Here is a 23,828-nt window from a genome sequence, read left to right as displayed (position 1 = left end):
ATGCATCAGAAAATCTCCACTTCCCTCTATAATTCATTTCTCCTTTATTAAAAACTAGAGTAGCAAGTGAAATGCTACTTTTAAACATATTTTTTTTCTGTGTACTTCTAAATGTTCTTGGTACAAACATCCTCTTACAATTAAATTATAAGATTTATTTTGGGACTAGTGTCACTACAATTCACTCATCTAAATCTGAAAAGAAAGGAACAAGCATTTTTGTTTGTGAAAATATTTATTAAACGAATATATTTATACCAAGCTATACAAACAACAAAATGTCTCTCTAGGTAGCCAGGTGTAGTTTAAGAAAGCTAAAAGTGTCACTGACTGCAATTGTATATCATGGCTTCTTTTGTGGAGCATAAACATCTATGTCTTCTGGATTAGCAAAGGTGAGAAAGACTTGTTCCAGGGTGATCTGACTGATAGAATAATCTTCTAAATCCAATTCCTTTTTGGCGTTCTCCAAAATGCCAAACATCTTTGGGAAGAACAAAAGGACAGTGAATTGGGATCTGATCACCTTCCCGGGCCCTTATCCAGGTTGAGTTTTTCCTTCACTTCTCCCAACTTCTGTCAAGTTGATGATGGGGGCAAGAAGTATAGAAAGGGGAAATGAGAAGGCAGAACTGGGTAAGTGGGAAACCAAGAGTAGTTTTCCGTCCTCATTCCCTTTTGGACCTGGAATCATAGTGCATTTTGCTTGAAAAGTAACACAAAGGTTTTACTCCTCCCACAATACCAGGATCTCACTTCAAATTCCTGAATCCCAATATAGTCTCATCATTAGTGCTATTTTAATCGATTATGTTATAAAGCATAGTTTCTACCATCACCTTTCCCCAGCTTCTGTCCTTGCTGGGAATGTAGTAGTTAAGGATCTTTTGATTATGGTGCTTCAAGATACTACCTAAGGAAGGAAAACAAGACAGGTGAATAATCTTACAGATTCCATTTATAATTGCTGAAATATTGCTGCAAGCACTTAATTACATAAAAAGGAGGAGTGAACAGATGGGGTTAGTACAAAGTGGATATGACTTCCCAAACCCCCTACCTTTTTGACATACATGACATAATTAATGCTTCTGGTTTATTCATGATGAGCTACATTGAATATGCAGAGTTTATAGCAATTATGTCAACAAACATATCAACTTACATATTCAATGCAAAAATTCCCAATTTTTATAAATTCTGTTGCTATAATACTTTATTTCTAAACATCAGGTTATAAAATATGAATTGGGAGAATTTTCTTTCTGGTTCTGTGTGTGTGCAAATACAGCATTTGAAAGAGGTGAGAGGGGCACAAATTTGTGTTATTATGCTAAACACTATGCACTTCTTCAATTATGTGAAAGAGTAAATCACACAATATGAATCACTAAAGTCTGTGTGTTCACATCTCTGTTACAAGAATCACTGATGGGATTAAAGATAAGAAGGTGGTTTTGTTTCTAATTTGAAGAAAAAAATGCATGGCTATAATCATGTATAGACTTTCTTAGTATTAACCATAATGCATTTACTGCGTTCTTGCTTATGCAAAGCTCTTTTTATTTGAAATAGGTGCATTTCAGAGCATAATTAAGTATTCCAAACAAGCACTGATGAAACCACCCATCTAGGGCAAGCATTAGTAATGCACTCACTCACGTGTGTGACTTCCCAGTCTCTGCATCCCCAAATCATCAACACCTACATCAACATGATAGCCATTTCACTTTTTGATTGATCTGTTCAAATTGGCATAACATTTAAATATATTTATTATGAACAACATATTGTTTAAAAGATCGCTATGAACTTATTGTAAAGCAGTACTGAAGATCCAAGTTCTAAAGATGGTGAGAACAACAAATACAATACATCTCTAACAAAGTTAGCACAACCTTATTTACCTGGAAATGTGGTTTTGATAAAATTTTTCACATTTTCCAACTCGTCTTCATTGTTGACCTTGATCTTCACGATGTAAATATTGCCGAACTTGTTCTTGAGATGCTGAGGGCTGCCCAGGCACATGAACCTCCCCTTGACCATGATGCCTAGCCTGGTACACAGAGCATCACATTCTTCCATACTTGCAAAATAGGAGAAGAAAATAATATAAGACTACAAAGTTCTGTTTGGGAGGACATGGTGTAGTTCAATCAGAGCTAGAACTTGGTGATTTTCCTTTCAATCAGGAGCTGTATGTTTAGTGATAAACAGCGTAAGTTTAGTGCTAATGTTTAGTGATCAACAGCATAAGTGGAACATTTCCATGAACTTCATTTTTGCTCCCCACTCTTGATTAAAAAAAAAAAAACTTCATGGAGGATTCTTGGCGGCTTTATTCATCATGGTTAACACGTGAATAACGACTCCTTGCATTCAGGCAAGTTCATTGTTGTAAATTCTTGGCCTCAGATATTTCCCTCTTATAATCACTATAGCTCCTGCCAAACCTCGGGTATGCCTCTCCATGAGCTATACCTGTGTGAGGTGATGACAATAGCTTTTCCATGATCCCGTGTCTTGGTCACTGCATTCCAGAGCAGGCGTCGGGCTACTGGGTCCATGCCGGCTGATGGCTCATCCAGGAAGACGACTGAGGATCTTCCCATTATGGCAATAGCAGTACTCAGCCTGCGTTTGTTTCCTCCACTTCACAGCCAAAGACAAACAGAAAGCGGGAGAAGAGGAGGCTGTACAGATCAGTTATTTAAAAAGAAATAGCACAAATAACTTAAATGCTCAGAGTCTCAGCAAACAGGCTGTATATCCACAATGCCAGCAGGAATAACAAGATAAGAGGACCAAGAACATTTTTGTATATACACCCGTGTACACGCGTGCTCCAAATGTGTGTGCATGTACACACACACAACTTATTTTAACTGAAAATATAGAAGAATAATTTTGTCACATTTTGGCAACATTATCAGAGCTTACATTTTTTATGTTGTTAAGGCTTCTCAGATACATAAACCTAAAGGGCACACATTCCTCTTTATTTGGAGAAAAAGAACTGTAGCAATGCAATATAGAAAGGTGCTCCCCTTTGAGATTCAGAGGCTAAAATTCAAATAGAAATAGAATTTTAAGTTTCATCTCAACAAAGGGAAAGATATTGAACCACATTTGTCTGTTTATTACTGGACTCTGAAAGAAAATTGTTATATTGTTTCATAATTAGTAAATTATGTGACAGAGGAGCTTAGGTAGAACTGTGTGCACTTATTTCAAACATCAAGAATGCCAGGAAACACCTTATCATTAACAACAATAACAACAACAACAACAAAAAGAGCAGCAAGCTCAATGACTCACCTAAAGGTACTAATAATCTTGTTAGCAAGAGGCTCCAGTTCCATTGAATTCAAATATTGGTTCACATACAGATGAATATGGGACTCAGAGACTCCCCAAACTCTGGCATACATTATCAGTATTTCTTCAGCAGTCATATATTCCAGCAAGGCATCAAATTGAGGACAATAGCCAATTCTTGACCTCACCTAATTCCAAGAATTGTCTTACGTAAAGACCGAAGTCATCCATCACACTGAACATCTACAGATGGCACGGAAGAACCTGCAGCCATGTCTCAACTGGATGAAAGACTTAAGCATATAAACTAAAGCTTTAAACTCGTAGAGGAAAAAAATAGGTAGAGACCTTCATGACATTGGATTTAATGAGAAGTTTGTATGATTTTAAATAACAGGCAACATAAAATTAAGTAAATTGGGCTTAATCAAGTTAAAGACCATTATGTATCAAAGGATATTGTAAAATGAAACCCATATAAAGGATAAAAATAATAAATCATGAGATATATGAAGGGATTAACATTTGAAATACATGAAGAAGTTCTTCAAATCAACTCAACAAAAAAAGCGTGCAAAAGACTTTGACATTTTTCCAAAGAAGATATAAATGACTAATAAACATAGGAAAATGCCTGCCATCATTAACCATTAGGGAAATGTCAATTAATACTACATTGAGATATCATCACAAGTGTTCTAGGATACATACTATTAAGAAGGAAAGTAAAAATTCTTGGTGATAATGTGAAGAAATTGGAACTCGTGTGCACTGCTGACTGGAATGGAAAATGGTGTAGCTGATACAGAATACAGTGTGGAAGTTTCTCAAAAAAAAAAAAATAGAATTACCATAGATTCTGCAATTACATACTCAAAATGATTGAAATTGGACTCAGATATTTGCATGTCATTCTGACAGCAGTATTAGATGCCATAGATAAAAGGCGAAAACATCCTAAATGTTCACTAACAGATGAATTAATATATTATTAATGTTCATACTGATATATATTGCTTAAATCTAAGCTAAATAAAATTCTAATAAAATTCTTGAAGGCATTAACATAGATGGAATATACTAGACACAAAGATAAATATTTTAAAGTTCTACTATATGAGGTACCTAATGCATAGTCAAATTCATAGAGATGAATTAGAATAGTTGTTAGCAAAGCGGGAAGATTTAGACTAGGGTGTTTCTCCTGCTTAACTGGTACAGGTTTTAGTTTGAGGTAATGAAAAGGTTTTGGAGATAGTGGGAATAGATGCGTAAAAATGTTAATGTACTTAATGCAAATGAATTGTATTAGGCATTGTAGAAATGCTTAAAATGGTAAATATTATGTCAAGTATTTTACAACAATAAAAATCAATCTTAACATATTAAAAGGCCCAAATAAATGGGAAATAGAACTACTTGTCACATGATGAAATATAAGAGATGTTTCAAAATGGCAAACTTGGAGAGACTCTCTTCAACTATTTCTCAACTCGGATTCCACTGATGGCATCTACAGTATCAACAACAAAGCTTACATGAATTCCCATCTATTAATCCTAGACATTAGCGTTACCTACATTCTTGAGTCATTATGCTTCTCAAATATCATACTGTAATAAATCTTACCTTTAGGATATTTTTGTTGATGCTAACACCATCAATCAACACATCCCCAGAGGTAGCACTCTCCTCTCCAGTCAAAATTTCGAAGGTGGTAGTTTTTCCAGCTCCGTTGAATCCAAGCAAGCCGAAGCACTCTCTCTTTTGGATTGCAACAGAGATATTTCTCACAGCGAAGACGGATGTAATATTAAAGTATATCTAAAAAAATTCATAAAAGAGAATGAAGAATGTTTACAGGTCAAAATACCACCAGTATCTCAGTATCCTAAGGATCACCACCTCAGCCTGCTTTCTTTGAAAGGATACAAATAGAGTTTGAAGGAAATCGGTATGCATAAGTACATACTTATTTAGAGGTGGGGAGGTAGACCAGTAGGCAGCAAAGTTACGTTCTTAAGTAGGAATGAAAATAGCATATGTTAGCCACTAAATGACATTACCTTCGTGAGTTCTTTAATAAGAACCATAGAATTCAGAAACCTTTCAGGATGCTCTAATATTGCAATTCTCTCATTTTGTACATCTTCATCTTCAGATTTTCCAGATAGTTCATTGGTCACTCTATTCTGTATTTTCAAGACAAGAAGCATGGAGATGGATACTCTTCAGGCAAATGCTCTAGAATGAGTGGCTTTGTAAGAGCTAAACTGAGGGATAATATCAGAGATATAAAAATAGAAGGTTTGAATAATTTCCAGGAGACTTCCTACACACCCACTTCACTGTCATGCACAGCTTGACTAACTTTTGAGAAATAGGCTTCTGTGAACCAGACAAGAGGGAAAAGATTTTCCTACAGTAGAGAAAGAATGAATTAACATGCTATCATGTGTGATTAAAATCTTTGAAAGATAAAATTTAAAGTTCTCAAAGAATTTACTTTATCACCTGGATCCTCATCTCAAGAAAGCAGGGAAACTTTAAAAAATACAATCTTGACAATGCCAAAATTAAAATGGAATGGGAGCTCAGATAATCAGCAGGTTTACTTTTCCTGTGAAACTCACTGGGCCATTTCACATATATTTTCAAGGTAAATGTTTCAGATATGAATATTGTTTGGTTGTCTTCACTAAACAGTGAAGCTTCAGAAGGTAACTGAGCCCCAGCACAGTGTACTGAATGCAGATGCCAGATACTATCAGTCCTGAGTCTCACATACTCTTCGTTAAAATTTCCTTGTCCTAATTTTCTGACTGTATGCCAACCTCTTACTAAAATTAGCTCACTGCACCCGTGTGGGAGACACAGAAGAAACCCCTGGCTCCTGGCTTCGGATTGGTTCAGCTCCGGCAACTGAAGCCACCTGGGGAGTGAACCAACAGATGGAAGATATTCCTCTCTGTCTCTCCTTTTCTCTGTAAAATCTGTCTTTCCAACAAACATAATTTTTTTTTTAAAAAAGAGAAACATGATCAAAATCTTTTTGATATTGTTAAATATAAAGGTAAGAGAGGAGCTAAAAAAATTCAGAGCATTGGCTTAGAATGGCCCAAATATGCTCAAAAACATTAGTTTACAATTCCAGGGAATTTACTGGATAGCAAGTATGGCAAACAGAAAAATATTCATACTAGCATGTTAGTAAAAATGCTGAAACCAAAAGAGCAAGGAGAAAATCTCGGAATCAGAAAACACTTATATTAATAGTAGCCTCCCCTCCCGTAGGGTTAACAGTTGATTCCACCAAAAATGATTTATTTATTTAAAAGTCTGAGTGACAGAGAGGTAGAAACAGGGATCTTCCATCAGAGCTGGGCCAAGTTAAGGCCAGGCTCCAGAAACTTCACCCTGGCTTTCCACATGGATGGCAGGGAACTCCGGTACTTGGACCATCTTCTGTTTCCCTCTGCTGCCTTCACATTGAAATAACAAGTCAGAAACTCAAGCCAGCAAGATAAAGTTTAGCCTAAAGGTTAAGATTCTCACATGGTACAATACCACGCCTGGCTTCAATTTCTGGTTCTAGTGTCTTACTCCAATTTCCCAACCAGGTCGCCCTTGAGAGGCAATGGCTTCGGCTTGAAGGAGTTGGGTCCCTGGCACCCTCATGGGAAATTGGGATTGGATTCTCACCTCCTGGCTTTGGCTCTTGCCCAGTTCTGGCTCTTATGGGTATTCAACTGTTAGGGGTATCTGAGGAACAGATGGGAGCTCTGTCGTTCTTTTTGGATAAGTTCCCAAAGAAAATCAAGTCACCGTTTTATAAAGATACCCGCACTGGCATTTTCATTGCAACATTATTCACAACCTCTAGGATACAAATCAATCTAAGTATTCATCTACAGATAGATTAGGAAAAAGCGGTATGGGGCCAGCACTGTGATGTAGCTCCACTCCCTATCCAACTCCCTGCTCATGGCCTCAGAAAAGCAATACATCATCCAGATGTTTGGGTCTCTGCCACTCCCATAGGACCACTTGGATGAAGTTTCTGGTTACTGACTTCTTGGTTTTGCTCAGTGCTTGCTATTTAGGCCATCTGAGGAGTGAACCAGCAGATGAAAGATTGTTTCTCTCTCAAAAAGTAAATAAATATGATAAAGGAGGAAAATGTGGTAAATATGCCCCATGAAATGTTAAGAGGGGCAGTTTGTAATCCGTGACAACATGGATACTTACATAAATCAACACTAGGAAACATTATGTTACATTATGAACATTTTCTTAAGTAAGTCAAGCACAGAAAGAAAAATACCACAAGATCTTGCTTATATGTGGAATCTATACAAGCCAAACTCACAGAAGTAGAGGATGGAATGAATGATGGTTATTAGAGAGGCCTGCATAAAACAACACAGTGTACATTTTTCAAATTGCTAAAAGAGATTTTAAATGTTTTTACCACAAAAAAAAAAAAACCTTGCCTTTTACAAGTAAATGGATGCAACTGGAAACCATTATACTTATTGAAATAAGCCAGGTCCCAAAGGGCAAACTTGTATGCTCGTTGATCCATGACAACTAACATACACAGCACCAAAAGACATAATCTCTGTATATCAGATTAGCATAGTGGCAACTAACTGTTTTTCTAGCCTGCACCAATATCCTGAGTAATAGCAGGATCTCCATTTTAATTTTACCTTATTTTGTTTTTTCTCCTCTGCTTGCTATGTCATGACTTATCTATATATCTGAAAGTCAGACCTGTTACTGTGAAGTGAAATGAATAGCTGTTGACAGAGAGGCATCTCTATGGTTCTAATTTGTATCATGAAAAATGTGAAATTACTCATTTTATATAAACAAGCTTAACAAGTAAAAGGTAAGAAAGACCTTAAAATATCATAAGAACATGAGGAAATATAATTGAGAATCAAGTTGATCTAATCATCCCAAATGCAAATGTATATCAAAATATGACATTGTATATTTATGAATATATATAATAATCATAAACCATGAACATATGCAATAAGCAGGATTAGGCTTTTCAGGTCTAATCTGCAATGCTCTTAGTGCTCTTCTTAATTGTACTCACCTTCTTGAATATCTTATAGATTCTAAAGAAAACTTGTTGATTGAGAAATGCTCTTACTCGCCAACAAGTAGTCTCGCAAAGTAAAAGCAGGAGAAGTAAAATAAAGCCTGTGATGGCCATAATAATAAAATACTTTCCAAGCATACCCTTTTCCAAAGAGTAAATGTTCTTTTCAGTATCTGAAAAGACAGGGAGAGAAAGAGGGCAAGGAGACAAGAGAACTTAATGTTACCGTACACTGATAATAGAGACTTTCGTATAACCATGAACCCCAGTGTCCCTTATTAACAACACACATTAATGTGTTCAACATCAGAATTAATAAGGTGGCAATACATTAAGTACCTAACTTTATCATATTTCCTAGTTTTAAAAAGATTGTGTTCCATAATCTAATCGAGGAGGCCACATTTAGTTGTGTCTCTTTAGATTCATTTTGGCTGGTTAATATCTCATATTTTTCTTTTTTAAAGTCACGACTTTTTTGAGAATTGCTATTTTGTAGAATAGAAATTAGAAGTTCTTTAACTGGATTGTTCATTTTATTTTTCATGATTCAACTGGGGTTATGGATTTTTGGAAGAAAGACCACAGAAGTGCTGTTTTTGTCACATCAAAGAAAAAAAGGATACATACTAACCACATAAATTATCATTGTTGAAGGGATCTTCATCACTTGGGTTTTTTTTCTCTGCTGTGAATTTCTTAATCCTCTTCCCCAGTTTATCATGCAAATTATAAATTTCAATTACAGGTAAATATAATATCAGTTAAATAAATCATTCCTCTGACATTTATATCAAAATAGACTGACAAATTTTTTGATGCTTGGGTTTATAATCTAACACTATATTTTCTGCTCAACTGTGGCAGTTTAGGCACCTGTACCCTTTTAATGAATCATGTGTTTTTCTTGTAGTTCATACATAAAATACAATTGAATTTTATGGTCATATTTAATTGAATAGCCACATTTAATAAAAATCTAGTAATTAATAGAGTCATTAGATTTCTGGGTAGACCATCTAACCTAGTTGTTTTTTTCACTTCTCACACATATATATAAATGCTAAGTATAATATCATAATGAATTAATCCCTCCCCCAAATTAAAAGTGTGAAAATAGTTGGCAAATACTTATGTGTATCTTCCCATTTCCATCATTCCGAGGTAACTATTATGATGAACTGTGTTCTGCATTCCTACTCAACTGACATATACAAGTGGATTATTTTATGTATATTTAAATAAATAACATCAAAATTTAAACTTTATAAAATAGTATCATTCCCTACATCACCTTTGGGAACATGTTTTCTCTTAAAGAAAAATCTAATTTTTCTTAAAAAAAAACTATCTTTTTCTGAAGATTTTTTTCTAAAGATTTATTTATTTTACTTGAGTGAGTTACAGAGGTGAGAGTTCCATCTGTTGGTTCATGTCCCAAATGGGAGTAAGAGCCAGAGCTGGGCGAGCACAAAGCCAGATCTTTTGGGGGTGTTTCTCATGCGGGAATTGGTGCCCAATACCTTGGGCCATCCTCCACTGCTTTCCCAGGCCACAAGCTGGATTGGAGCTGGAGCAACTGGGACATGTACCCATGCTCACATATATGTGATATTTGTCCTTCTGGGATTGGCTTGTTTCACTGAACATAATGGTGGTTAGTTGGGATCACTGTGTTGCAAATACAGAATTTCTTTCTTTTTAATGGCTGAGCAGTACACCATGAAGTAGATGTATTACAGTTTATTTTTCCATTCCTCTTTTGACAGGGATCTGGGTTGTTTCCATATTTTCAATACTTCAGATTGTACTGCTACAAATATAGGGTTGTAGGTCCCTTTCTCGTATGCAGATTTCATTTTCTAGGGATATATCCCCCAAATTGGGATGGCTGGCTCATTATGTAGATCAATTTTTAGTAGTCTTAGCACTCTCCATACCTTCATTTATGCAAGATAAAGATACTACACAGATCAACAAAGATAATACACAGAATCAACAAAATGTAAAGTTTTTTGAGAACACTAAAGAAATTGACAAAATCAAGAAAGAATAGATGATAAGCAATATTAGGAATATCATGAATGAAAACTGGGATGTAACTATAAATCTTACAGAGGTTAAAATATCAGATCATGAACAAATTTACTCCAGTAGATCTGACATTTATATGAAATAAAATAAAACGAGTACTAATTCCTTCCTCAAATTATTAGTATATAGTAAAATAATTTTACATTTATAAGAAACAATCAACAATTAAAAATTTTCCTAAATGAATATTTCCTTCATGGGAAATCCAGGTGAACCCCCTGGCTTTGGTTTTGCCCAGTTCTGATCTTTGCAACCATGTGGGGAGTAAATCAACAGATGGAAGATCCTTCTTTTTCTCTTCCTCTCTTTCTGTAACTCTGACGTCAAATAAATATATAAATCTTTAAATATTTTATGTAAATCCCAATAAAAAGTTTGGCTTTGTGTGTTTCTGTGCGTAGCATGGATTCTCAAATGTACCCAAAATTATCAAGAATTAAGAAGCAGCCAAGTTCCAATTTCAAAATTTACTATAAAGCTACATCATTCAAGGTGGAGGTGGTAATGGAGGAAGGACAAATGTTTTCATTAATGTAATAACTGAGAGTCTAGTAATCAATTCAAATTTCTATGACCAACTAATTTCAGCAAGAGTGCCCAGTCAATTCAGTGACAGAAAGTCTAATGAATGGTGCTGAAGCAACTGGATAGCCACTGTGAAATAATCAAACTTGAATCCTGTATTATACCATATACAAACATCGAAAGATGCTTTAAAGACCTAATTACAACAGATAAATTATAAACAAACGAAAAAAAAAAGAACTAAAAAAAGGGGAAGAGAGAGAGCAAGAGAAAGAAAACAAGGACTAGGCTTCAACAAAAGTGAAAACAATGACATTCAACATCACCAGAGGAGTAATATAAATCAAAACCACGAGAGGCAGAATCTACCTGGAGGATTATATTTAAAACAAAACACACACACACAAACACACACACACACACACACGAAAACAACAAGGGTTGGGAAGGATTTGGAGAAATTGGTACTCTCAAACATTGTTGCATAAAAATAGCCCCATGCCCACCACGATGGCTTGGCAGCTAAATCCTTGCCTTGTACTTGCAAGGATCCCATATGGTTGCCGATTTGTGCCTTGGCTGCTCTACTTCCCATCCAACTCCCTGTTTCTGGCCTGGGGAAATTAGGAGAGGATGGCTCAATGCACCCACGCGGGAGAACTGGAAGAAGCTCCAGGCTCCTGGCTTTGCATTGGCTCAGCTCCAACTGTTGTGGCCACTTGGGGAGTGAGCCGGCGGGCAGATCTTTCTATTTCTCCTTCTGTCCGTAAATCTGCCTTTCCAATAAATAAATAAATAAATAAATAACCTACAGCTCTCCTGGAGGCTCAATCATATCATAACTCCTCAAATCACTATATTTTAAATATTTCTTTCATTTTTTTCTCCACTTCAACATATCCCCTAAATTTTACTGTCTATACAGTTTACACTTTCTCACTGTTATCTCTCAAAGTCACCGACTATTACACAGTGAGGATCAGGCTTACTAATCATTCCTCCTCACTTTACACTATCACAACAAGGATTTTCAGATTAATGAAAGATGAAGTTTTATCACACAGATGCTAAAGCTAAAACTGCATGTTTACCCTTTCCTGTTCCATATGCCGTGTTCTTCCTGTTCTTCTCATTTCTCTTCATCGTGCTGCTCTTTGTCATCCACATCACTACTTCCTACCTGGAACATGTTTCCTAAAACTCCTTTCTTTGGAAGAAAGGCAGGCTCTTTGGATATTTCCTGGTCTGCCCTTGAAAGCGATTTCTGTGAGGCTCAGACATACTTACTTTCTTTACTACAATCAAGTACGGTAGATGGAGTCTTTTGAGAAAGGCACAGTATCTTCATTCTGTAGATTCTGGTATATTCACCTATGCACTTTGCAAGGTTGTAATTGGGAAATAAATGGAATGACTCGCGTAGCAACTTTTTGGTGTTGTTTGACAATCTTCCCACTTTAAAAATGATGACAAAACCAGGTTACTTTTCAAGAAATGAACACCCCTAGAACAATAAGCCCCACTAACAAACAAGTCCAACTCTAGAAATTAAAAACCAGATGATTATTTTTGAAGGATGTTGATTATTCCCCCCAACAAATTTGTTACAGTTTATAGCTGGTCACACAGCTTGTGTTGATAAATGTAAAATTCTCAAGCATTTTTGGTGAAGTCTAGGTCTGTCATTTTCTTGTGAAAATGATTTTTAACTATTAGTTATTTGAACTCGTGTGCTATATTTCAAATTTTTAGCTTTTCTTATGTAATACTTAGTAAATTGCCTTTTTTAAAGAAATGCAGCTACAATTTATTCAAAGTATACACAGTTGTTGGCCTATATTTATCATATCATCCTATGTTTTAATAGTATTTAAACCTTGTGTGTATATGTAAATACATGTATAACTGCATATACTTTATTTATATTTTTGTTCAGATATCTATCTCCTTTTTATTGCTAATATTTTATTTACTAGTTTTCCTTTTTCTTTTTATGGACCAGCCATTTTATCAATTTGATGAGTCCTTTCATCTAACTATTATGAACTTATTGAAAATAATTTACTCAGATTTTACTTAGTTAATATTTGCTTTCATTTGTTCATTTGTTCTACTTTGATTTGTTGTTATTTTTCTGACTTTAGCCATTCTAATGTTAGCAGTGAAGGCTATAAAATTTCCTAAAAACAATTATTTAGCTGAGGAGATTTTATGTTACTCTTCAGTTGTATCTATTTTCTAATTTCTGTTACGATATCCTCTTATGTCCTTTAATGATGTGAAAGTGCTTTTAAGTTTATAATTGTGTGTTCTTACCTCACGTGTCACTTACTGATTTTTAACTTAATTGAACAATGGTGACAGTATCCTATATATTATTCTCATGGTCAGTTTTTGAAAGTTTGAGGTTTTGTGTTCTATATCTGGCTATTAACTGTGAGTTTGTTTCTAGCATTTATTCATTTACCTACTGTTTTAACCGTCAGTTACAAGAAGAAGGGTTAAAAATCTCCTGTGATGCTTATTTTACCTTTTAATTCAGACAATTCTGGAAATTTTGAATTTATAGGTAAATAAGCTTTTGCAATTCTTCAACTCCTTGTTTATGTGAATTTGTTATCTTGTGAATGTGTTTATCTAATGCCCTCCTCTCTGGGACTAAAAATAACTACGTCAGTTTTTTTTTGTGATATGTCCTTCACCATTCTCAAATTTCCTGCATCTTCATTTTTTAAATAGTACTTCCTTTAAACAATATGAAATGAAAATCTGAAGTTGAGGTGAATCTTTTAGAATGGCAAATCTGTCACTTATCTAAAAAACATGTTTTGTTGCCACTTTTTATTATTGACGCATTTGAGTTAATTATTATCACATTACTTATTCATTTTTAAATTTCATCTTTTTCCCCTTTGCATCTTTTGAATATAATTTAGTTTCAAATTCCACTTTTTTTTCTATTGCTTATCTATTGCATTTTTCTGAAACACAGTGATACTTGAAAAACATTCAATGGTTATGCTGGACATTTAAACATAAAGATTTCAGTTTTTTCTCTGGCTGCCTAGAGCATCTTTTCTTTATCCTTCATGTTCTAGTTTCATGGTAACTTATCTTGGCAAGGATTAAAACAGAAAAATTCAGTGAACATTTGAAACTGGGGATTTTTGTCTGAACAATCCTGAAAATGCTTAGCCACTTTCTTTTTTAAAGCACTATTTTCTTTTTCTTCTATTTTTTATTTTTCTTCTACTTAATTTTTTTCTTTTATTATTATTTCTTTGTGGGCCTATATTCGACTTTTTCACTTCTTCCTGCCAAAATTTTCTAACTCAGTTGCAAAACAATCCTTAAGTCATATGTTGGAACTATAGGAGGCAGTGGAGACAGAGAGGAGGTATCCTGTCGGAGGACCAGGTACACAGGCTCAGTCCTGGCATTTTAATGTGAGGATCCTGGAGTTGACATGACACCTACCACACAAAGTTCACTGACTTACATCAAGTATGGATTTCCCCACCACACGTACAAGTTCCTAGGTATCTGTAAGTCTGCTTACTTATTGGCTGCTCTCTTCTTGAGGAAGGGAACGTTTTGTTCAACCCTTACACTTACTGTAATCTACCGTGCTGTCTATGAGAACACACAGAGTGCCTGAAAAGTAGCTGAGCAGGATCAGTTTGATGTAGGCAGAAGCTGCTCCAGTAAACAGGAAGCTCAACACATAGATGAAGGGGATGGCAGACCAGCCAAACAATATGAAGATCAGCATTGTTTCCAGAATGTGGTATTCCGTGATGTAAATATTAAGTCTGTAGTATCTGAATGCAATCTGAAACACAGAGCGCAGAGAGAGGGGCAAGATAAAAGGTGAAGGGCAAGTACAAACAGAAAAACACATCAGAATCCTTAGAAAAAGAGATAGTAAATTCCATTTTACTTAGTACAAAGGTACTCATTAAATGACATAACCTGCCACTTAAACACACCTTTGAGATGTGCCAAGTCAGTTCCACATCTCCAGAGGACATGCTGATGAGTAAAACCCACCACACTTGATTATCTTGTTTTCTGCATGGAACAGTTTTTTTTTTTTTAAAGGTTGGATTAGATGAAGACCCATGGCAATAGGCTTATTTTAATTTAATTGCCTCTTTGATGGTCCTATCTTTAAATATAGTTATGCTGTGGCTTACAAGGATTAGGACTTCAACATATCATTGTTGTGGGGATAGAGTTCAATCTACAACAAGTATCAATAAGGGCTGTGAAGATTTCAATATACATGCTTCCTGGTTAAACTATATACATATTTCCATGGGTACTTGATGGGAACTGTAAAAACTGGGTCACAGGTTATGCATACATCAATCTCAGAAGATAATGCTAATCTGTTTCCAGAAGCTACTATTGTTCCATATCACTGTCATTATTTTGAAATGGCATTTTTATTAAAATTGTTGACTAACATATAATGATATATCACTGTGGCTTACATTTTCACAGTCTTTTTTTTTTTAATATTTCTTTGGAAACACAGATTTACAGAGATAAGTAGAGATAGAAAGATTTTCCATCCGCTGGTTCACTCCCCAAGTGGCCACAAGAGCCAGAGCTGAGTTGATTCAAAGTGGGTCTCCCACGTGGGTGCAGGGTCCCAAAGTTTCGGGCCATCCTCTATTGCTTTCCCAAACCACAAGCTCAGTGCACTGCACTGGTCCCACTGGGTAAATAATAATATAGGTCCAGGTGGTTCTCAGACCTAACAGCAGGCAGGTTTTGACAAGTTTTGCACCACCAACAACCCAGTTATTTATTTATTTATTTATTTTATTTTTTTTATTGTTGCTTACATTGTATTATGTAGTACAGTTTTATAGGCGCTGGGGATTCCCCCCACCCCTCCCATACCCCTCCCCCCATGGTGCATTCCTCCACCTTGTTGCATAACCATAGTTCAAGTTCAGTTGAGATTCATTGCTTGCAAACGGACGTAGGAGAAAGGTAATACAGGCACGGTGCAGCCACAGCACGGGATCACAGGAGGAGCTGGAGCTACAGAGACTGTGGTGGAACCTAACACAAGAATCCGGACCTGAAACTTGCTGGAGGGAAGGGCACAAAAGACTACAAACAAAGAACCATGCACCAACCAAAATAAATAAAGTTGAATTGTAGACCTGTGGGTGACACAGTATAGGAACCTAAGGAGAAGAATATGCTAACCAGAAGTACAATGACCAAGAGCAAAACGAAAGAGGTACAATTAATATTATTGATGCCTGCCCCGCAAAGGAGAAAAACCCTTTCTTAACCTCAGAGTTAACTGAGGAAGACATTGAGGAAATAGGGAATAAAAAAAAAACTTTAAAACTTTGCTATAAAGTTTCTTAGCAACAAGAAGTACATACAGGAATTTAAGGAATTTGTTACCTAGGAAATAGCAACACTGAAACAAAATCAAGCTGAATTATTAGAAATGAAGGACACAATGGAGCAAATTAAAATTCAGTGGAAAGCTTCAACAACAGAATGATTGAGGCACAAGAAAGAAACTCAGAATTGGAAATGTCTATATAGTTTCTTTGTTAATATTGTTGTATAGCGTTCTGGGAGCAGGGTGGCATGCACTCAAATGTTTTATTTTTGCTGTAATTTTTCACTTGTTGGTATTATACGGATATGACTTTTATGTGAATAAGGACAATCAACCTCATTTACCTCTCCAGTGTATGATGTGTACTTACTCTCATAGAGTTAAGGAATGCAAATCATGGAAAATAGCTTAACCTTACAATAGTGATTGTGCACACAGTGCTCCAACAGGAGCTTGAGATGGGACTTAGATTTAAGCCAAACTAATGCTGAGTCCCAAGATAGAGTCCAATTTATAGAAAGAATTATATGTGTGGATATATAAATCTAGGTAATACATTGAAGAGATTCAGAGTGAAACCACAGAAGATTCCAGTGGTGTAAGGAGAGACAGAAGGATCACCAGACAACAAAACTGGTTACATGAGACAAGGGTAACAGTTTTTCTACCTGTAGAGAAGTTGTGAGAGCTAGCATAAGTTGATAATAAATGGGACATGGGTCCATGAACAATCTGTGCTGTTACGGGCAGAGCTAGATTTGTAAAAAGAACACTTGGAATTTTTTTTCATGTTACAGAGAGAAAATAAAGTTGAGAAACTTTACCTAACACTCACCAGCAGTAATAAGATAGAAATGAGGAAGATGATGAAATCATACAATAAGGCAGAAATCCAGTACACTAAGACAGAGGTCCCACTCAAAAATTGGATCTGCTTTGCCTTGGAGATTCTCTCAGTCACTGTTAGGAGACAAAATCCACTGATCATAATAGCTATGCCAAGTTGCATATTTGAGGCCACCACATTTCCATTTTCTAATCTACAGAATAAGGAACAAAAGAAGATACATAAAAAATCAAAAAGATAGGAAACACACACTATTATAAACAGTTAATACTGGCATGTATCACATAGGCTGGAAAAATTATTTAAAATGTGAAACTTAGTTCTAATGAAAAGGATAGCATACCGTCGCTTTTCCTTATTTATAATGCTACGACGTGGCTGAGGCTTATTGGAGATTGTTAACGAAGCATTCTTGCCAGAAAGTGACATGAATAGAACGTTGTCTAACACTGCTAAGGCCAGAGAGGGTGAATGGTATGCTTCATTATTGAACAGAGCAGTGAATATTGTCTGACTTCCTTTAATGTCAATGGAAAATGCAATAATGCATGCACGTTTATCTTTACTTTCCATCAAGTAATTCAGTAGGCTATCTAGGATAAGAAAACAATATTGGTCAATGTATCCATAATTCATGTCACATACAACGCACGCAGGTAAAAACAAAGAGTTTAATCTATTATACCTTTCAATTTCCCATAATGATTGCTCAAAACAATTGTTATTCCACTCAAGTACATTATTCCATCATTAAATCTGAAACTCTCAGTTTAAAATCTATAATATAAACTATAACTTCAATGAGAAAACACAATATGAATCTCTCAATTTGCTTAGCTGTGTTATACTTAGGTATAATTAGTTCCACTTACGGCACTGATTGTTTATATAGTACAACTGATAATACTTTATACAAAACAAGAAAAGATATATATAAATATATAAATGTATGTATATATATACATAAAGATTTTATTTTATTGGAAATTCAGATTTACAGAGAGAAAGAGAGACAAAGAGAAAGATCTTTCATCCACTGATTTACTCCCCAAGTAGCTGCAATGGCTGGAGCTGAACCAATCCAAAGCCAGGAACCAGGAGCTTCTTCAGAGTCTCCCACATGAATACAGAGTTCCAAGGCTTTGAGACATCCTCTCCTGCTTTCCAAGGCCACAAGCAGAGAGCTGGAAATGGAGCAGCCAGGATATGGATTGATGCTAATATGGGATCCTGGCACATGCAAAGTGTGGACTAACTACTAGGCTACCACGCCAGGTCTGATCACATATACTTTTTTTTTTTTAAAGATTTATTTATTTTTATCGGAAAGGCGGATATACAGAGAGGAGGAGAGACAGAGAGAGGAAGATCTTCCGTCCGATGATTCACTCCCCAAGTGAGTGCAACGGCTGGTGCTGTGCCAATTCGAAGCCAGGAGCCAGGAACTCTTCCAGGTCTCCCACACGGGTGCAGGGTCCCCAAGGCTTTGGGCCATCCTGGACTGCTTTCCCAGGCCACAAGCAGGGAGCTGGATGGGAAGTGGGGTCACCGAGATTAGAACCGGCCATCCATATGGGATCGTGGCACATGCAAGGTGAGGACTTTAACCATTACGCTATCGTGCCGGGCCTGATCACATATACTTTCTTTTAATATTAATTACTTTGCATTATATGATATCGTTTCATAGACTCTGGGATTCCCCCCACTTCTTACACCCTCCCCACCCCATGGTGGATTTCTCCACCTTGTTGCAGTATTATAGTTCAAATTCAGTCAAGATTCTTTCATTGCAAGCATATACCAGGCATAGAGTCCAGCATCTTATTGTCCAGATAAATTCAATGGTTTCTTGGGGAGACCATCTCTGGTCTGAAGGCAGGGCTGGCAGAATATCATCCCAATCAATTAAAAGCTACAACATAACATCAACAACGATTTACAACATCATCGAATTATTTGACATGGTATTGAGTAACCGATATGTTACAGTATACAAGTTCTTAACCATATACTATGACTACTTCACTGACATTTCAATTTTAGTTTATATACAATTGGCTTCTATACACCTTAAAATGGCTATAGGGTACTATTCAGCTGTCTCGTATCTATTTTCATTTTAGTATTTAGCAGTTTATAGTGTTGAAGCATAATTTTGCTGAACTTGGCAGATTTTTGGATAGTCTAAGCTGGCTTATAACTCTAATAAGGCTTATGTCAACAGTTGAAGTGCAGAACAATTTTAGGAGGGATGTGCAGAGAAATCCTCAATACCTCAGTGAGGAGTAACTAATCTGTGTCCTACCTAGAAGGGTATGTGGATCACATATACTTTTAAAGAACCTCTTTGAGGGTATTGGAGATCTAGAAAAACAATCTACATCGTGTGACCAAAACTCTGGGAAGAGTAAAACGCATTAAAGGAAATTCAACATTTTACAACTCCTTTTCCTTTATTTATTTAATGATACGTTTGTCTTCATAAAATTTTGAGTTCTCCAAAATGGCTCTCTAAGCAGTGGCATGTTCTAACAGTAATGAAGATATAAAAGAGGCATTCAAAAAGTTTATGAAAAAAATGAGTGCTGCAAAAAATGTGCATGGATTAAAAATTATTTACATCAAAATATATTGATCTTTTGATTACATATCTCCACAAACTTGTTGAAGTACCCACATAGACTATAATAATTTCAACTAAGCCTCAAATTACTTCAATTTCTAATTGGCTTTACTGCTTACCTCTACCTTACTACCTGCCAAAAATTAAACCAATTCACTGGAGAAGATAAACTCAGGCTTGCCAATTCTGCAACCTGTTTGCTAACCTAAGGTCCACTGTTCAACAGGGGGCACTTACAAGAGGAAGGAAGTAATTTATTTAGTATTTAGGAGGAAGTAATTATTCTTAAAAGGGAATAGACTTTTTTTTCAGAAAGTTGATATGGTACAGTGAATTGTAAGTTTGTGAATTCAAGGAAGATCTGGTTAAATTCAGTCTCTGTATTTCCTATGTGTCTTATATGGGACAAATTATCTGACTTACTCAGATGCTAATGCTTGATTGAACTGAGGGTAATAAAAATTTGTAAAATCAATATTGATGACTAGCAGTAGAAAAAGACAACAACAAAAAAACAGAGTTAGTACACAAATAGTATAGTTAAGATTCTTCTTTGAAAGTAAGAAAAAAGATTACTTAAGAACATTGTTTTATTTTTATTTTCTTTTACTGGATCTTACCTTCTACTTCTTTAAGTTTCTGGTTTTCAGATGTTAGCTTACTCTCAAGAAGTTTTAAGAAATCTGTAGTGAAATTTGAATTTCCAGAAATGGAAAAAGGCACAGTGGTCTGACCATATTCGCCCAAATTCATTTCTCTGGCATTCTCATCAGCATTTGAAGGTTTACCAATCTCAAACATAAAGGCAAAGGAAGCTACAAGTCCCAGTGTCTGTAACAACATGAGTTTCCAGTTGCGCCGACTGAACATCATTCTCTTTAAGAACATGGCACGAAACTGCTGGCAATAGAGCAGACACTAACAACAGAAGAAAGAAGAAACAGAACGTCATGATAGTACACGCCTAAACCAATGCTCCATGATGAAATAAATTAACATGACTGCATTGAAATGTTATGATATGAAGATATATAGCATAATCATACAAACTTCACCTACATTAAGTACATGGACTGGAACCTGCAGCAAAGTATTAAAGGACATCCTAGCATGATCTGCTTTTGTGGCATACGCCAGGTAAGAACAAGTTATGGCCTGTTTTTGTACATAAAGTTGTACTGAGACATAGCCATGGCCACTGATTGCTGGCTTTTGATATAGCATTTAAATCTCAACAGCAGGGTTTTGCTTAGATCCTGATAACCACATTAACAATGGTACTTTACTGGAGGAATAAACAGTGCAGAATGCAAGAGATGTGCTAACTCAGAGACTTTCCAAGTGGGAATCACAGTGCTTAGGGAATGGTCTGACAGGCAGTAACAGCTTCCACTGCAGAAACTTAAAAACATATTGTTGAAGATTTTAAGAATCAGGCTCACTAATAACCTTATTTTATCTTCAATGGAGCAACAAATGTCTGGGTTATCAATTTGAAAAGAATATAAAAAAGAACAGAGGAATGACTGCTGTCTTTTTCTTCCAAGGTTTGTCTTTTCTCCATACCTTAGCACATTACCCAGAACCTCTCTTCTGTAACAGTGTATCAGTTAGGTGTGATGCAAGAGACTGCATTTCTTGTTGGGGCCCTCAGTGACTGAACCTCAAATGCCTTGCACTTAACCATTAAAACGAAATGCAGGGCCTGGCGTGGTGGTCTAGGGGTTAGGGTCCTCGCCCTGAAAGCGCCATGATCTCATATGGTCGCCGGTTCTAATCCCGGCAGTTTCACTTCACATCCAGCTCCCTGCTTGTGGCCTGGGAAAGCAGTCGAGGACGGCCCAAAGCCTTGGGGACCCTGCACCCATGTGGGAGACCTGGAGGAGGTTCCTGGCTCCTGGCTTCGAATTGGCACAGCACCAGCCGTTGGGGTCACTTGGGGAGTGAATCATTGGACAGAAGATCTTCCTCTCTCTGTGTATCTGACTTTACAATGAAAGTAAAATAAATCTTAAGAAAACAAAACAAAACAAAAACAAAAAACGAAATGCACTTTACCCAAACCAGAAGTATATCAGATTTCTCAGTCAAGGCGCTTACCCCAGTATTAAACCTAACAGTTTCCCGTGACAAGGAAGAATGCACTTCTCTGACTTCTGATGCATTCCTATTCCAGTTTGTGGTGGGTTGAACCTCTCGGGAGGAAGGTTGCACAGCTTGGCTATCTGCCGATACATTTTCCATATGACTGACCCTGCATCCAAACAAAAAGCAAAAGCAGCGAAACCATAAGCTTTGCACTTCAAACTCCTCCCCATATGTTGGTTAGAGACTGTGAATAGCAGTTTCCAACACAGAAGCTTCCCTGGTTTGCTCACTGGTTGGCAGGGACATTGCTTGGAGGCAGCAGGGTCACTAAAGTAGAGCAGTGGCTCCCAAATTCACTTCCGCCTCCCCAAAGCCTACATATTTCTAGTTGGTCCTTCCCACTCCAACCCCTCCACCCAAGGTTTACTTTTCTCTATACATTATCACTTACCTGAGGAAGACTTCTTCCATGGTAGTGATAGAGACACCAAAGCTAGCAATACCCAGTTCTGGCTGTTTGCTTTCCAGATTAGTAAACAGAGCTTCAAACCTGGAGGCAGACAGGCAGAGTAAGAGCTGGCAACAGACTAGACGGCTTTCATATGTGTATCTTTTTATTCTAAACGGATTAGCTCTCATCAGTGAGGAATATGTAGCTAATTCTTCACTTCATTGGTTATTAATTCATGCTTCTGGTAAATCAGAAATGTGGAAAAACAAATAGAAAGAAACTAATAAACTGATACAGCAAAAATTTCCCACTGTTCCTGGTTCTTGGATAATTATGGTGATTTTTTCCCCACGTTTATCAATTTATTTATTTTTTATTTTGAAAGGCATAACAAGAGTGACTGAGTAAGTGAGTGAGTGAATAAGATCTCTTTCATTTGCTTTAACCCTCCAAGTACCCACAACAGTCTAGGCTAGGCCAGACCTTAGCCAGGAGTTCAAGATTCTACCTAGATGTCCCATGTGGTAATAGGGACACAAGCACTTGAGTTGTCTTCAGGGTGCACCTTAACCTGACGTTGGATTTGAAGCAGAGGAACAAGTGACTTCACTACTGCTATTGCCAGAAGCCCACTGCTGTTTGTTCGTTCGTCTGTTTGTTTGTTTTGTTTTTTTAAGGATGATTACCGCAGGCTGAGTTCTCTCTCTTATTCTCTTTGATGGTAATTGGAGACTTTCTACTGCTTATTGCCTCTGAGTTCTTGTTGCCTTAACTCTAAAAAGTACCATTTAAATAGTTTCATTTTTAAATCACATTTTTAAAAAAGATGTATTGACTTGAAAGGCAGGGTTCAGAGGGAGGGAAGGAGGGAGGAGTAAGAGACAGGGAGACAGGAGTGAGGGAGGGAGAGACAGACTATCTTCACTATCTGGTTCATTTTCCAAATGACCACCAGAGTTGGGAGTCGGGCCAGGCTGAAGCCAGAAGAATGCACTCCATCTTGGTCTTCCACATGGGTGGCAGGGGCTCAAGCACTCAGGCCACCTTTTCCTGCTCCTCCCCACCCTTCCAGAACATCTGTAGGGAGGTGGATTGGAAGTAGAGTACCTGGAACTTGAATCAGTGACCATACAGGAAGCCAGTGTCACAGGTAGTGTCTTGAGCTGTTGTTCCACAATGGCTCTGACCTGTACTTTCTTATTACTCCTCTTTACTCACCAGCAGTGATTTTTAGTCTACCAAGAATAAACTATACTCATGGTTACAGTCATTAGGTAATATCTCTCTCCTCAGTGCAAATGATAGCTTGAAAGAAGTTATATTTTAATAAAAAGTTAAATAAGAAACCAGGAAAAACCACAATGATTTCTGGATATTTAAAGC

The 23,828-nt window shown here is 36.6% G+C and overlaps 1 protein-coding gene across 1 annotated transcript in view; it reads right to left on the bottom strand.

Moving 5' to 3' along the window:
* Positions 1-222: 222 nt before the first annotated feature.
* The window catches only part of LOC121167971 (phospholipid-transporting ATPase ABCA3-like), a 60,625-nt gene continuing 37,019 nt past the window's right edge, over positions 223-23,828 (bottom strand). The window contains exons 14-28 of the mRNA XM_040997702.1: positions 22,446-22,544; positions 22,007-22,160; positions 20,527-20,824; positions 17,624-17,873; positions 17,269-17,473; positions 14,666-14,888; positions 12,344-12,511; positions 8,432-8,610; positions 5,388-5,513; positions 4,951-5,145; positions 3,322-3,509; positions 2,485-2,655; positions 1,908-2,089; positions 840-913; positions 223-484 (exon numbers count right to left, since the gene is read on the bottom strand). Coding sequence (XP_040853636.1) covers positions 344-484; positions 840-913; positions 1,908-2,089; positions 2,485-2,655; positions 3,322-3,509; positions 4,951-5,145; positions 5,388-5,513; positions 8,432-8,610; positions 12,344-12,511; positions 14,666-14,888; positions 17,269-17,473; positions 17,624-17,873; positions 20,527-20,824; positions 22,007-22,160; positions 22,446-22,544 — 2,653 coding nt within the window. The 3' untranslated portion in view covers positions 223-343. The remainder of the gene's footprint in view (positions 485-839; positions 914-1,907; positions 2,090-2,484; positions 2,656-3,321; positions 3,510-4,950; positions 5,146-5,387; positions 5,514-8,431; positions 8,611-12,343; positions 12,512-14,665; positions 14,889-17,268; positions 17,474-17,623; positions 17,874-20,526; positions 20,825-22,006; positions 22,161-22,445; positions 22,545-23,828) is intronic.

This window comes from Ochotona curzoniae, unplaced genomic scaffold, assembly GCF_017591425.1.
Source record: "Ochotona curzoniae isolate NIBS_2020 unplaced genomic scaffold, NIBS_Ocur_1.0 patch435, whole genome shotgun sequence".
NCBI lineage: Eukaryota > Metazoa > Chordata > Mammalia > Lagomorpha > Ochotonidae > Ochotona > Ochotona curzoniae.
The sequence above is the reverse complement of the archived record's forward strand: the minus strand, read 5'-3'. Positions and strand labels throughout refer to the sequence as shown.